Raw genomic sequence first — 16,861 nt, forward strand, 5'->3', positions numbered from 1 at the left:
ACTGAAAGCATTTGCCCTAGGCACGCCTGCCGTTGCTCTCTTTTGCCCTCCCCCATTCCATAGTATTCCACCCAGAAGTCCAAGGTGCCTTTGTCTGGGAAAGTAGCAGGTTGATTCTTCAGGCTTGAGTGAGAAAGTTGGAAAAGGAAAAATAATATCTGCCTCTCCCCATACCCCACTGGAACAACTCACCTCTCCCCACCTTAAATTTATGCATGAAGGCCTGCATTCCTTCCACTTTATGGGGTATGACCCTGGGTGTCCAGAAGCTGGATGTAAAAGCTTGATTGACATTGTGTAACACAAGAATCTAGGTCAGAAGGGTCCTGAATTCCCCTAGAGCATTTTTCTCCCATTTTCCTTTTGTGATTTCTGTCTGCTGGGAGCATCATTAGGTCTTGGGTTCTGATCTCCTTCCTCTTACCAGGGCTATTGGGGACGCAAGTGGGAGGGTGAGTCAACAGAAATGTATTTCTCTCTTCCTTCTTAAAGGGGGTGTGTTCTGGGCTTGTCTGACTGCTGGGCAGGAACGTGCTTCAGAGTTGCTTGTGAATCAGTGGCCTGTACATCTGCCAGAGAGCTGCTGTGGCTCAGATATTATGATTATCTTTCCAAACAGAACAAGAAGTGATTGAGCCGTGATTACACCAGAGGAAGAGCTCCCTGGGGCTGTGATGTGAAGAGAGGAATCACAGGTAAGTCCCAAAGCTGTGATTTGATTCCTTAGAACGTATCTTACTATCATGCTTACAACCTGTTAATCTGAGATTATTTTGCCCCTCCCCATGGGGAAAATTCTGATTTCAATATTCCATTTCCTGAAGAAGGGTAACTAAAGGAACACAGAGTGGAAGAAACAATGAGCAGGTACAACATAGTTCAGCTTCTTGGTAACTGTATAAATTGAGGGAGTTGGTGAGTCTCATACTCAGAGCACAGCCTACTTTATCAATTGCAACACAGCACTCCCTATTCTTGGGGTTGTGCATGGGAGGTGGATTGACTGGGATAAAGAAGGCTCTGCCAAGGATAATTGTCAAAAATGTCACTCTCATGACTTGCACAAATTAGTGACATATTAGCCTCAGCCATCTCTTGAAATAAAAATACTCTTGAGAAGATCAAGTTTATTTTCACTTTATGATGAATTAGTTTAAGCTTTGACCTAATTGATATATTTCCAGGAAGTGCTTCCCAATTTAACTCCTTCCCTAGACTCTGAAAAATCCAGAAATTGACCCTTTTAATCATTTCCTCTGCTCCCTCCCCAAATAAATATAAAGGGATGCACTATATTTTCTGACAGGCTTTGGAAATTAGTCATTTTTCTTTTCCCTTTTCTTCTTTTTCGTGAAGAATCCATCTATGCAGAACTGATATTCTATGTAATCCATCCATGCCAGAGACTAAATGATAGGAAGTTACCGAAGGAGGTATGAAAAGAAGGTCAGGGTGGAGAAGTATGGAAAAATGATGACTTTGGCATTTCCATGGTGTAGTCCATTAAACCAAACCAGTTAATAACACACATAGGCTGGAGATTGCAGAGACGAGAGAAGTAACAAAAATAGATAAAAATACGTTCTGTAATTTATCAGAGTATTAGTACAAGCCTTTTGTTATGTTCTTAATAAAACCACTACTAATTATTCAACTATAACCCAAATTTAAAAGGATCGTATGTTACACGGCCACATATAGTACTTTATTCAACCATTAACAAGAGGCATAATCTTGAGCAAATTATTTAGCTTTTCTTGTTCTGGTTATTTAATTTGCAAAATGGTAGCCATGAGCATGACGTGTTAAAATGGGAGCATGCTGAGTCTTAGAAGCTTGACTTGCAAACACTCCTATTTAGTGCATGACCACAAGTCGATGTAAATTGTTTCTGATATGCCTCATAGATAGACATGTCTTGCTTCTCTACAAAGACAGTGTATTTCTTTACTCTTTTTTTAAAATAGGGACAAGGTTCCCATCACAGGGTTTATCTTTTGAGGTGCTGAGGGTTAGGGGAGCACTATACTTTGGCATCCATGTGCCCTCTAGTGTCATTCATTCTGCAATGAAAGGAACACAAATATTCCCTTAGGAAAAGTAAAGGAACACGTTCATTCAAACTAGAGTGTCAATGACATTTTTTAGCACTTTGGTTGGGAGCAAGTGTGAACCGGAAGAAGCAAGAGGGTACTGGGTATGGAAGGATGTGAGCAGTGGCAGGGATGTGTCCCCAGGGTGAATGACTCAGAAAGTGGAGGGGTGGCATCCCCAGGACAATGTCACTGAATTCAGTTTTGTTTACGGCCCCTCCTTAAGAAATCACATTCTATCCAATCTAAACATCCATCTTCACCGCTTTCAAAACATTCTGCCATGTTCTTTCTGAAGGTCTTTGGCAGGGAATACCACAGCTACATAGATTGTGTTTGAGCAGAGATGCACTCACAGGATGTCAAGATCTCCATAGTTCTGGACTGGACACATGATCTTAATAGCTATGAAAATAATCTTAGAAACCTAGAGGGTGGGTGCAAAAGATCTAGAGCAACATCCTCTCTCCCATGCCCAGCTGGTTCTAGCCATACTGAATCCTACCACTGTAGTACACAAAACCAGAGGAAAGTGTGGGGGAGGGCCCCTTACCAAGCCCCCTTCCCAGCAAGCCACAGATAATCTCATAGAGGCTCCAGTTCAATGACAGATGAAACTCTGGGCTCTGGCATGTTGAGGACAAAAATCCATAAGCATTAATAAGTGTGAAAGTGCCCTGGCATTTCCTAGAGTTAAAGAAAATCTCCCATGCAGTCAGTTGAATGAATCAAAGTGCAAAGAGGTGAACAGCCATGAGGGATGTAGTTCTAAAATGTGCACAATATAGTTAAATCTTGTTGATGAGGGTTATCTGGGCCTCATGGTGCCTCCAGGTCCTCAGTGCAAATGTCAGTCCTTAATCTCCAGAGACCCAAGAACCATGGAAACTCTAGGTTTTGGGGGGTTTTGTTTTAAAGAAAGTCTTCTAAAATAAAGACTTTAGATAAAATCTTGAAGATAATTTCCTTATCCTTTGCTTCTTTCGCATAAGATAAAAAATTTAAAAATCTGATCATAAGAGTTTCTATATTATTTAGGGATAAGCAGACCTTCACTATAAATTTGTGGTGTTAGAACAGCTTGTCACAACAGAACAGATTCACACCTGCAAAGTTTTGGGTAAAGAGACTTTGTATTCAGCAGATTATATTTTCCATGAAAACCTTTCACACTTTTGTTTGTACTTTAGCCTAATTTTGCTTGAAGACATTCCTAATGTTTAATCTCTTAAGAGAATTGGGCTAATTATTTCTAATAAGGCACTTAATGATCTATTTCTTAGGCATATAACACTCTTCTACATTGTCTACCAAGACGGCAATTAAGCAAGTAACTAGCAAAAAAAGACACAGATAACATAGAATCTAAAAAATATTTAGGTTAGAATTTTATTATATGACCATGTGCACCTTTAAAATTGATCATTTTCCAGGTGGTCTTTATAAGAACAGCTCAGTCAAGAAATGTAGTTGGTTTGACACAAAGACATTACCATGTGTAAAATAGATAGCTAGTGGGAACCTGCTGTAAAGCACAGGGAGCTCAGCTCGGTGCTCTGTGATGACCTAGATGGGTGGGATGGGATTTGTGGGGGGAGGTCAAAGAGGGAAGAGATATATGTATACATGTAGCTGACTCACTTCATTGTACAGCAGAAACTAACACAACATTGTAAAGCAATTTTACTCCAATAAAAAAAAAATTAAGGTTAAAAAAAAAAGAAATGTAGTTGGGATAACTGGTTATTCATTTGCAAGAAGATGAATGTAAACCTCTATTTTTTTCTATTGTTTTTTAATTGGCATATAATTGCTTTACAGTATTGATAGTTTCTGCTGTACAATGAAGTGAATCAGCTATATGTATACATATATTCCCTCCCTCTTGGACCTCCCTGCCACCCCACCCCCACCTCACCCATCTAAGTCATCACAGAGCACCAAGCTGAACTCCCTGTGCTGTATAGCAGGTTCCCACTAGCTATCTATTTTACACATGGTAGTAGTGTATATACATCAATCCTAATCTCTCAGCTCATCCCACCCACCCTTTCCCCACCGTGTCTACCCTTACATTCCTTATGCATGCAACTCTATTCCTGCTCTGCAAATAGGTTCATCTGTACCATTTTTCTAGATTCCACATATATGTATTAATATATGATATTTGTGTTTCTCTTTCTTACTTCACTCTGTATGACAGACTCCAGGTCCATCCATATCTCTACAAATGACCCAATTTCGTGCCTTTTTATGGCTGAGTAATATTCCATTGTATATACATACCACACCTTCTTTATCCATTCATCTTTCAATGGACATTTAGGTTGTTTCCGTGTCCTGGCCATTATAAATAGTGCTTCAATGAACAGTGAGGTACATGTGTCTTTTTTTTCACATCTTTACTGGAGTATAATTGCTTTAAAATGTTGTGTTAATTTCTACTGTACGATAGAGTGATCAGCTATATGTATACATATATCCCCATATCCCCTCCCTCTGGAACCTACCTCCTACCCCCATCTCACCCCTCTAGGTCATCGCCAATCATCAAGTTGATGTCCTCGTGCTATGCAGCAGCTTCCCACTAGCCATCCATTTTACATTTGGTAGTGTTTATATGTCAATGCTACTCTCTCATTTCGTGCCAGCTTCCCTTCCCACCCTGCCTCCACCTCATGTCCTCAAGTCCATTTTCTACATCTGTGTCTTTATTCCTGCCATGCCACTAGGTTCATCAGTACTGTTTTTTTTTTTAATTCTATATATATGCTTTATCATACTGTATTTGTTTTTCTCTTTCTGACTTACTTCACTCTGTATGACAGACTCTAGGTCCATCCACATCTCTACAAATGACCCAGTTTAATTCCTTTTTATGGCTGAGTAATATTCCATTGTAAATATGTACCACATCTTCTTTATCCCTTCATCTTTCGATGGACATTTAGGTTATTTCCATGTCCTGGCTATTGTAAATAGTGCTGCAATAAACATTGGGGTACATGCGCCTTTTTGAATTATGGTTTTCTCAGGGTATATGCCCAGTAGTGGGATTGCTGGGTCATATGGTAGTTCTAGTTTTAGTTTTTTATGGAACCTCCATACTGTTCCGTAGTGGCTGTATCAATTTACATTCCCACCAACAATGCAATAGGGTTCCCTTTTCTCCACACCCTCTCTAGCACTTACTGTTTCTAGATTTTTTAATGATGGCCATTCTGACCAATGTGAGGTGATACCTCATTGTAGTTTTGATTTGCATTTCTCTAATAATTAGTGATGTTGAGCAGCTTTTCATGTGCCTTTTGGCCAGCTGTATGGCTTCTTTGGAGAAATGTCTATTTAGGCCTTCCGCCCATTTTTTGAGTGGGTTGTTTGTTTTTTTGATATTGAGCTGCATGAGCTGTTTGTATATTTTGGAGATTAATCCTTTGTCAATTGCTTCATTTTCAAATATTTCCTACCATTCTGAGGGTTGCCTTTTCGTCTTGTTTATGATTTTCTAAAATACTCTTTGACATAAATCACAGCAAGATCTTTCTTGACCCACCTCCTAGAGTAATGAAAGCAAAAACAAAAATAAACAAATGGGACCTAAGTAAACTCCTATTTTATACCAAAACCTAAATTAACTCCAGAAGGATTGAAGATTTAAATGTATACAATGAACAAACGAGCTAACTCACCTAAAGAAGTGGCAGAAGAAAATATAGGAGGACATGTTTACCATCTTTTTATAGAAAAAAATTCTCAGCATGACCCCAAATTTAAAATCCATAACGGAAAGGACTGACAAAGGTGATTCCATGAATATTTTTTTTAAGAACTTTTATTGAGATACAGTTAACAGACAATAAACTGCATATATTTAGAGTGTACATTTTGGTATTTTTTTTCTTATTAGTAATGCATATATGGCAATTCCAATCTCCCAATTCATTCCTCCATGAATTTTTTAAAGTTTTGTGCCAAACAGGACAACATAAAAAGTTAAAACACCTTTAAAAAAATGCAAAAAAAAAAAAGTTAAAACACCAAAGACAAATGAGGAGTACATATTTATAACACGAGTGACAGAGCAAATATCCATGCTATGATGAGCTCCTAGAAGCAGTGCTTAAGAAAAAGGTGAACATTCCAATAGAATCACTTAGGACAATGACTTAAATAGTCAGGCCAGAAAAAAATATATATAAATAGCCAATAAACATCTGAAAAAATGCTTAATTTTATTAATAATCAAAGCCATTAAAATTAAAGCAATTAGATAAAAACTTGCCTATTAGTTTGGCAAGTATTAAAAAGATGTTGGGGCTAGTGTGATGAAAAGCATTTCTACACTTTAACAGGGACTGTAAATGGGTACAAATTAGGACGACCATTTGGTCATGTCTATCAAAACTCAAAATGTAATAATCTGGAATTAAAGATGCACAAGAAGAAGGGTAATAGAAGGAATATTTGAGGCAGACTATAGGAGTCTAAATAATGGATTTGCCATGATAATGTGTTAGCTTTTCATCTGTACATAATGTGAAGCCCAGAAGAGTGTGGACTGGCATGATATTTGCAGGATAGGTAGAATGGAGGCAACTGGTTTTATTTCTAGGAAAATCATTTGGGGAATATGATTGGAAATGTACTTTTACTTATTGGAAATTATGATGAAAATATTTTTAACATGCTTAGGGAAGTTTAAAGAATGAACGTTTTTTGGTAGATTTGAAACAATTAAGGTTTATCAGTGTGAGCACTGAATGAAAAGTCAGATGTTTCACTCTTATTTAAGAATAGATCACACGAGAATAGTTTGTAACATCTTTAACCTGACCTTTCACCCATGAAGTCCCCAAAAGCCTGTTCTGTAAGTCCTTTCTAACAGGCCTGATGAATTGTGTTTTCTCCCTTGAAGAGCTGAGTTTCCTTGGACACCGGTGACACTCACATTGTTAGGAAGATAGCTTTGAAACATATATTCTTCTTTTTCCTGTACAAGGAGAGCTTAATTGTTGGGAACTCAGATACAGATCATGTTAACAGTCATAACTTTATTAAAATCATGGTCCAAGCAACAAAATGAACTGGGCCCAGAGTCCAAGAGAAATGTTAGGTTCTTCGGGGAAAGAAATTTAAGGAAATAGTAGATCCATTCTTTTTTTTTAGACTGCAGGCTTGCCCTTCTCATTCTACACAAGGGTGAAACCAAAATAATTCCCACTTAATTGCCAAAAGAATCAAAGCAATATATAGGAAAGCATTTTGTAAATTAGAAAGAATTATCTTTATTTCTTCTTATGTAATTATCCCCTCCCTTAAGTGCTCTTCAGGTACTTTTTTCAAGCAAACAATCCAAGAGGAAGCTCGTATTTTCTGGGCTTTACTAATTGTCGGTAAGCAAAGTCGAGCAGGGAAGATGGAAAATAATGACCTGGGGATTCCAGGAAGGCGGGGTCCCCACTGCTAAGCTGCAGTCTTGGCTGCAAGAAAGAACCTGGCACCTTCTCTGGAATGCCATTAATCATGCTTTAAGGGCTTGGTGGTAATTTGTGCTCTACTGAACCATGAGTGACTGGAGAAAATCTTCAGTTACAGGAGGTTGGAATAGAGCCAACCGTTGAGGCTGGTAGTCAGGCTTCCTACAACAGAATTGAGCTAGACTTTTCTATGAGTAATAAACTCAATGAGGACACCCGAAGAAGTACTGGGTGATGAGCTCGGAATGACAAGTCATTCTGTATCTCTTCTAAGATACAAAGCAGAGGTGAATGAATTAAAAACAAAAAACAAAAAAACCAGAATCCTTGTGAGAAGGGAGCAGGCAGCTGAGCTAGGCTGACAGCACCAGCAACGGTAGAAACGCTCTCTAGCTGAAGTTCCAATTCGTGGCAAAGGACGCAAGGACTAGTAAAAAATGTATCTCAATTTTGGGAGGGAAGAGATTCAGACAAGAAGTAGGGTTACAAACTGGACTCTGAAGGGAGATCCATCCAATGAAACATTGGAGAGTTTAAATAGGGACCTTGGAACAGGGAGACCCCGGTAACCCAGCCGTTATTTTCAAAAGAATGTCTGATCGCAGCTCTTGGAGTTTCCCCAAGTGGTTGGAGCTACAATGCATGAACACCCTGCCTGGGAAACTGGAACCTCTCAAAACACATTGATTGGACAAATTAAAGTTCAGCAGATTGGTAGTATTGCAAGGGAAGGGACAACTTAGCTAAAGTATTTCCTTTTGTCTCTTCCAGTCTTATAACTCTGGAGTTCTTAAAAACACACTGCTATTCTCAACCTAAGGACTTAATTCTTAGAAGATTCTCAGCCCATCTCAAAAGATGAACATATGAGGAGTGATAATATGAGGAGAAAACAGGAATAGGGTCCAGTGAAAAAATTTAATCTTCCTAGGCTCAGATTTGATGACTGACAGACACTAAAGAAAAGAAAAATTAGATAAATAATATGCAAATAGAAACCGGGAAATGGGCATATAACAATGGAATCTGAATGTGAACAGGTCTGAGTGCACCCTATTTTCTTGCTTACTTTACAGAAGAGGAAACTGAGTTCAGTGAGTTTTCTTTTTAACTTCACAAATTCTAGCAGATAAGCACAAACCTGAAGTTAGGGTCTAATCCATGTAGGTCTTTTCCCACTAAGTTTATTCGACATTAACATACTAAAAGCATGCTGAAATATAAAATATGTGTTTACAATTTTCCTGGGAACACATTTATACAGACACTCACTGAACTTTTAAATAACTTTCTAGTCCTTCCAGAAGAAGTTTATCTAGCTCATAAAAATTACCAAACCACCAACCATTTTTCCAGATATGATATGGGTTATCTTTTCTGTCTCCCACCCACATTCCCACCAGTCTTCTCTACCCTATCTGCCTACTGAAAGGAATGCAAAGAAACTCTTCTCAAAGGCAAACGCCCCAAGGATTCCTGTACCAAGGCAGATCCCAATGAAAATGTGACCAAAAACTTATCAAATAAGAGATAAAATAAAACCAAGGTTTTGAAGGTCCTCTGCCTGTTAATCAGTTCTCTTTGAATCCTGATTTCTTTGAGATCCCAGCTGGAGATCGGTTCTTTCCGTGTGTGTGTGTGTGTGTGTGTGTGTGTGAGAGAGAGAGAGAGAGAGAGAGAGAGAGAGATGCGTGTGTGCACATGTGAGTCCAAGGCAGAGAGGACGGTGACAACTCTACTGGGAATTCTTCTATTTATAGAGGAGGAAACATAATCCCATAAATATTGATGCCAGGAAAGCAGCCCAAGAGTTCAACTCTGCCTAAGAATAGGTTGTTGCTAAAAACGCTGGGAACTGTAGGTGAGAGCAGTGCCAGTTGAGCACCACTGTGGATAAGGAGACAGCTGTTGACATAAATAAATGATATTTGGACCCATAAATACATAACTGCAAGACTGAGGACACAATGGGCAGCCGTCTCCAGAGGCGGAATAGCAAATTCTAATGATTGTTCTCCAAAAACTGAAAGACAGGGATTATCAGGAATGAATTCACTTGAATGAATTCAAGGAAGTGAGGGGGGTCCCCACCCTGGCCAAGCCTTCCCATGGACACCAGGGCCGACACAGCTGTAGGTGGGGCATTCCTGGCCCCCAGCTGTGCAAAGCAAGGTGTGATATAAACAAACATACAGGATCTGATGACAACAACAGCTTCTCACCTGTGGCAAGGACACATGGATTCTGAGAACTCTTTTTTTAATAATCAGGATCCTTCTGACTTAGAAGGGAAGGGTGAAAATACCGTGTGTGTGCCTCTAGCGAAGGCAAAATTAAGTAGGGTTTAAGATTACACCTCTTCAACACACACATGCGTGCACACACACACACAATATTTCTTGACCCTCTTTATTGTTTTTATTTTTTTAAAGATTTATTATTTTTTTTTATATATATTTTTGACTGCATTGGGTCTTCATTGCTGCACGTGAGCTTTCTCTAGTTGTGGTGAGCAGGGGCTACTCTTCGTTGCGGTGCACAGGCTCTAGGTGTGCAGGCTTCAGTAGTTGTGGTGCACAGGCTTAGTTACATGTGGAATTTTCCTGGATCAGGACTCAAGCCCATGCCTCTGCATTGGCAGGCGGATTATTAACCCCTGCACCACCAGGGAAGTCCTTTGACCCTCTTTAAAGTCAAATAACTCAGTTACCATAAAAATGTATTTTCACTACCTAGAAGCTGCGATCCTTCCATTTATACTGTGCTGGCCATCAACCCAGGAGTACCTTTTAATTTGACTCAGATTGAAGTCAAATTCTGACACAGTCCAACAAGTAACTATAAAAACAGGTGGTGAGGTTGAAATGCTAGCCATACTAATATCAGCAGCTATCAGTCACTGAGGCTCACCACCTGCTGGGCGTTGTTCTGGGTCCTCTCTATTCAATTACTCATTCAATTCTCCGAAGAACCTGTGAATTAGATACTACTTTCCCCATCTCATAGATTAACAATCTGAGACATAGAAAGCCTAAGAAAATGTCAAAGGGCATTCAGTTGGTAAACGTCAAAGCCGGGAACTGAACCCTGAGCAGGCTAAACACAGAGCCTGTTTTGACCCATGCATCACGAAATACCATTTTCCTGCTTTTGCTTAGTTGTCAAATACAGGATGACCAGTTAAATTTGAATTTCAGAAAAACAGCAGTAATTCTTGGCAATGAATACTATCCCAAATATGTGTGGCGCATACTTACACTAAAAAATTTTTCCTTATTTATCTTAAAGTCAATCTTCCAACCCTACCCCAGAGGGAGCTGAGAGCACCAAGGAAGCAAAGAAAACATTTTAAGAGGTTGGAGCTTTGGTCCCGAATCCCAAGAGGAGAATTCAGATTACAGTATTAGCCTCAGTGCAGAACTCTTTTTTTCCTCTTCTAGAGGCAGTCTAGAGTAACAGCTCTCAAAGCTGTCTGGGGTGGGAGGCAGCCTCGCTTGAGAAGCTTTAATAATGTATATGGCTGGGCCTGGCTACTTAAGATTTAGTAGGTTTAACGTGGAATGGGGGCACCATTATTTTCAAATGATCCCCTAAGTGTTTCTGTGTCTCCTTCCCAACTACTGGGAATCACTTGTCTGAAATCCTGACAATAAGTTCCAGTTTACCATTTCTAGCAAGTCCAGGAAGACAGCCCAGGTTCCACCCTCCAGTGTGGGAAGAAGAGAGAGTAAAGAGGCCAAGAGGATGAAAGAGTTTCCTCACAACGCTCGGAGCTGTCGCCCAGGCCTTCTCGCCTGGATGTGCAGGGTTTGCGGCCTCAGGCTTGGATGCCATGTGGGAGAAAGAGGTTTTTCAGAGAGAGAGAGTTGGAGAGAAGGAGCGATATGAGGGCCAGGTCTCCCATTTGGAAGTACGCCCTGGCACAAGAGAGAGGGTAAATCACGTTAAAAATTGTCCTTGGAAGTGGAGAAAAAGTGGGAAAAGGGCTAAAAAAGGCTTAAGCTCCCTCTGCAATGTGGCTGCATTCCAGGGAGGTACTGGGAAATCAGTTTAGCAGGACGTGGCAATTCACCAGTAAATATGTAAACAAACAAATAAATAAATATGTAAATAAAAATAAATAGAAAATATCCAAGGGCACAGAAAAAGAAGTTCCATCTCACAAAACAGATCAGTTATTTTACATATATAAAATTTTCATTATATATATCAGTATGTATACATAATACGGATATATAGATGTTTTATTATGTATGTATATATGTACATATGTGTGTATATATGTATTATATATATATTATATATACTCACCTTATATATTATATATATTATATATACTATATTATATTTTTAATATATTTATATATGCATGTTATAAAATACGTTTCTTTCTATGGGGTCAAAAATGTTTGAAAAACACCACTCTAGAGACAAATATCCATTACATTTGGAAAGTAGAGAGCACAGGCCAGAGGGAATAGGACTCAGAGCAGGTTTGGGGAAGCAAGATGGAGAAGAATGATCTGGATCCCAGACTGCCGCCCAAAGAAAGTTAAAGCAGTCGATGTAGGGGGAGTCTTGGTAGGCAGGAGGGTGGAGGCACATGAGGACCATTCACTAAGGGGAGAGGGTAAATACAAAAGGGGTATGTGTCCCATGACTTATTCTTCATGCTTCCCCAGAATGCCCTAGAAAGAATCTCTGCTGACACGTAGACCACATCTGTGGGAGTTGCTACCCTGTCTCTAATGCCTTTTCTCTTTTCTTTTTTTTAATCAATATTTTTTAAATTGAGGTATAGTTGATTTACAATATTGTGTTCATCTCTGCTGTACAGCAAAGTGATTCAGTGATTTTACATATATATACATTCTTTTTTATATTCTTTTCCATTATGGTTTATCTCAGGATATTGAATATCTCTCAGGATATTGAATGTAGTTGCCTGTGCTATACAGTAGGACCTTGTCGTTTATTCATTCCACATATAAAAGCTTACATCTGCTAGCCCCAAACTCCCTCTCCATCATCCCCCAACTATTCTCTTTTCTTGTAGGTTAGAGAGCAAACTGTGGGGCGGCGCTGTCGGGATCGCAGAGCATGTGTGAAGTTGAAAGCGCCCCCAGGAAGTAAGCTAAGGGCTGGAGAACCAACCCTGGGCTTCTGTGCTGCTAACTCTGGGCACTTGCTCCAGTGCTGGGTTACTGAGCTTGGGAATCACAGCTCTTCCTCTTTGCCTATGGAGATGTAAAGAGAAAAGGAGTTTTATGACCATGACAATGGGCTGAGTTTTGTCTACATTATTCTGGGATAACCGTGAACTTGGGGACAATTTGTTGCTAACCACATCAACTCTGAGGAAGGTCACTGGGTCGTATCCCTTCATGTCCTGTCAATACCGGCCATTAAAGCTTTTTTAAAACTCTTGTTAACAAAACCCCACACAACATGAAACGTACTGTCTTAGCCATTTTTAAGTGTACAGTTCAGCAGTGTTAAATATATTCACTGTTGTGCCACAGATTTCTAGAACTTTTTCTTCTGGCAAAACTGAAACTCTATACCCACTGAATAACAACTCCCCTCTACCCCCTCCTCCTAGCTTCTGGCAACCACATCCTACTTCCTATTTCTATGAGTCTGACTTCTTTAGATCCTCATGCAAGTGGAATCATGCAGTACTTGTCTTTTTGTGATTGGCTTATGTCATGTAACATAATGTCCTTAAGGTTCATCCATGTTTATAGCATGTGACAGAATTTTTTCTTTTTAAAGGCTGAATATTATTCCATGCCTAATAAAACTTTTGGCAATGATAGAAGTGGTCTGTGTCTACACTGCCTAACATGGTAGCCACTAGCCACATGTGGTTACTGAGCACTTAAAATGTGGCTAGTGTGAGTTTTTCATTTCATTTTATTCTAATTAAAAGTAAATTTAGATTGTCGCCTGTGGCTAGGTCTACTGCGTTGAACAGGATAGTTCTAACTCATGGTGATTTTTTTCATTGCCACCAAATAACCTGCGTATAAATGATCATGACTATGGGCTGAGTTTTGTCCAAATTATTTTAAGATAATCATGAACTTGAGGACAATTGGTTGCTAATTACATGAACTATGAAGAAGGAAATTTGCTGGATTGGTTCATTATTATTTTTATGCTGAAATACTCAGATTCTATCTTAATACTAACGGTCCTAGGGTCCTTTGTTATTGGAATGCTTGTCTTCACTGAGATGAAAAGAAAACCTCAGTGAGATATAAAAGGCTGGATGTCTAGTAAAGTTATGATTAAGTAAGTTAAGTAAGTCATGATTTTAAAATATGCTGTGTTGAGTCAAGTTTGATCACTTAGAAGAGAGCTCTGGAGAAATTTTCTAGTAAGTTTATAAAGACGTAAATTCACTAGTTCTGCAGTGGGAGTGGAAGTGATGGTGTCTCCAGTGGAAAAATAACCAAATGCTCAGAGGTTCTGATGAGCCCACTTAGGCTTTATCCCTGTGCGTTTTAAACTTTTGGTTCTAATGACTTGTTTCTATGCCTCAGCCTTGCACAGTGCACACGTCTAGGCACAGACTGTGACTCCAGCTGTTGGTGTCCTCTCCAGGACCAGGAGGGGCCAGGGAAGATGAGAGTTCCTGCACTCTTGCTCTTCTCCTTCTTCATGGTCATCCAGGGCTGGAATGGCTTCCTGGGGGTGAGTTGATGTATGTCCCGTTTTCTTCTCTACCACCTGCCTCTGTCCTTCTGGCACTTTGAGCGTCCATCACTCTCCAGGCAACTGACATGACATAATTTCACAGACTTGGGATCAAAAGTGCTGGGTTCCTGTCTCAACATTAACAGCATTAGCCGTGTGGCCTTGGATGAGTCACTTCATCTCTTGGAGCTCAGATGACCTGACTTCAAAAGCAGGCTCTTGGACTAAGCCATCCTGGAGATCTCTCCTAACTCAGCGCACCCTCTCCTATGGAATCTTTGATGGAGAAAAAGCTTATAGATCGACATTAACAATGCTCGGCCTCTTCCCTACTTATACTTGCTTTCTTTTTTTCCCAATAGCCAATTTTTATTGAAGTAATCATTTACATATTTTAGTTTAGTTTACATAGTTAATTTACAATGTTGTGTCACCTTCAAGTATACAGCAAAGTAATTCAGATTCTTTTCCATTATAGGTTATTATAAGACACTGAGTGTAGTTCCCTGTGCTATACAGTAGGTCCTTGTTGTTTATCTGTTTTATACATAGTAGTGTGTATGTGTTAATCCCAGACTCCTAATTTATCTCTCCCTCCACTATCCCCTCTGGTGACCATAGCCCGTACTCTTAAGTCTGTGAGTCTGTTTCTGTTTTGTAAATAAGTTCATTTGTATCATTTTTTTTAGATTCCCCATATAAGTGATTTCATGTGATATTTGTCTTTCTCTGACTTACACTTAGTATGATAATCTCTAGGTCCATCCATGTTGCTGCAAATGGCATTATTTCATTCTTTTATATGGCTGAGTAGTATTCCATTGTACATCTATACCACATCTTCTTTATCCATTCATCTGTCTGTGGACACTCAGGTTGCTTCCACGTCTTGGCTGTTGTAAATAGTGCTGCTGTGAACATTGGGTTTTATGTATCTTTTTGAATTAGAGTTTTCTCTGGTTATATGCCCAGGAGTGGGATTGCAGCATCATATGGCAACTCTATTTTTAGTTTTTTAAGGAAACGCCAGTTGTTCTCCATAGTGATTGCATCAATTTACATTCCCATCATCTTTGTAGGAGGGTTCCTTTTTCTTCACACTATAGTCACTTTCTTGATGCTTTCATCTGGGGTCACTGCTTTCATGTTCTCTGCAAGCCGATGACTCCCAAACCTGTGTCTCCCTCTCAGACCCATCCCCCCAACTCCGCACTCACGTATCTACTCTCTACTTGGTATCTCCAGTTGGGTGCAAATACCCCCTCAACTTAGTAGGTCCAACATTAAACTCTTGGTTTTTTTCTCACCAAAACTGATCCTTCTTGCCTGTCTCAGCAAGTGGTCTCTCCAACTGCTTAGGAAAAAAATTATTTTTATGCTACATTCTTCTCACAATCCATATCTAAACTATTGGCTCTTTTTTTCTGGTTTTCTCTTTAAAATATATCCAAAATCCAAACACTTCTCACCATCTCCATGGCTACCATCCTGATCCACACCTTCATCATCTCTCACCTGTATTATTTCAATAACTCCTGAACCACTCCCATTGCTTCTGTGTTTGTCTATTCCCAACACGGCTGCAGGATTGAGCCTCCTAAAAAGTGGAGCAGAGCACATCTTTCCTCTGTTCAGAACGCTCCAGTGGGCTTCCATCCCACTCACGTAAAAGCTAAGCCCTTGCCACGGCCCAGAAAGATCTACAGGACCTGCCTCCCCAGGTCCTCTGACCTCACGTCCTCCCTCCCCCACCCCACTTGGCTACTCCAGCCTTCATGTGCCAGTCACGTTCTTACCCCAGGGCTTTTGCATGTGCTGTTTTTTCCTCCTGGAAAGTTCTTTCTCAGGGATCCTCACTTTCCCCCCTCCTTCAGGTTTGTGCTCAAAATGTGTCTCAGGAATGTCTTCTCTTGCCCACTCCCCCACCATCCCTGGCTTGCACTTTAGATCCATGATTTCAGTTTATCTGGGAAATCCAAAAAGGCCTTATGAAATACAGCATGACAAAGCCTCACTGTAATTATTCTTTTTTTTTTTTTTTTTTTTTTTTTAACAGAGCAGTGATGGCATCAAAGCAAAACAAGAACTCGTTGTGAATAAGGGAAAGCCTTCAGGTGAGACTCCCCTAGACAGCATGATATAGTGTACACTGGAGCCAAGAGGGCAGGATTCAGACCCCAGAGATGCTTCTGATGGGTTGTATGATCTTTGGCACATCGTTAAAGACTTCAAATCTGTAAAACGATAATAATAGTAATTCCTTGTGAGGATGAAATAATATAACGAAGGCATAGTATCCTGTCTCATAACCAGCTGCTCGATGCTCTTCCTATCCTTCCTCATCCTGATCCCAATTGTGTAGTTAATGGTGCAAACCTCAGTCTAGGAATGAGTTGTGGTCTGAAATCTGATTCGTGAGTCTGATGTTTTAAGCATTGTATATATTTCCCCTAGTTTCCTGGGTCAGTCCACAAAAGCCTTTTTACAGTGCCATGAATCTGCCATCCAACCATGTGCTAATAGGGCCGTAGACGTTCCCACGTTGTAGCAAGGCTACAGTTCTTTGGGAAAATGAAATCAGAATTTCAA

The 16,861-nt window shown here is 39.8% G+C and overlaps 1 protein-coding gene across 1 annotated transcript in view; it reads left to right on the forward strand.

The window, feature by feature from the left end:
• The first annotated feature begins 569 nt into the window (after positions 1-569).
• Positions 570-16,861, forward strand: part of ADGRF1 (adhesion G protein-coupled receptor F1) — a 40,305-nt gene continuing 24,013 nt past the window's right edge. The window contains exons 1-3 of the mRNA XM_057700182.1: positions 570-695; positions 14,119-14,269; positions 16,329-16,386. Coding sequence (XP_057556165.1) covers positions 14,201-14,269; positions 16,329-16,386 — 127 coding nt within the window. The 5' untranslated portion in view covers positions 570-695; positions 14,119-14,200. The remainder of the gene's footprint in view (positions 696-14,118; positions 14,270-16,328; positions 16,387-16,861) is intronic.

This window comes from Hippopotamus amphibius, chromosome 11, assembly GCF_030028045.1.
Source record: "Hippopotamus amphibius kiboko isolate mHipAmp2 chromosome 11, mHipAmp2.hap2, whole genome shotgun sequence".
NCBI lineage: Eukaryota > Metazoa > Chordata > Mammalia > Artiodactyla > Hippopotamidae > Hippopotamus > Hippopotamus amphibius.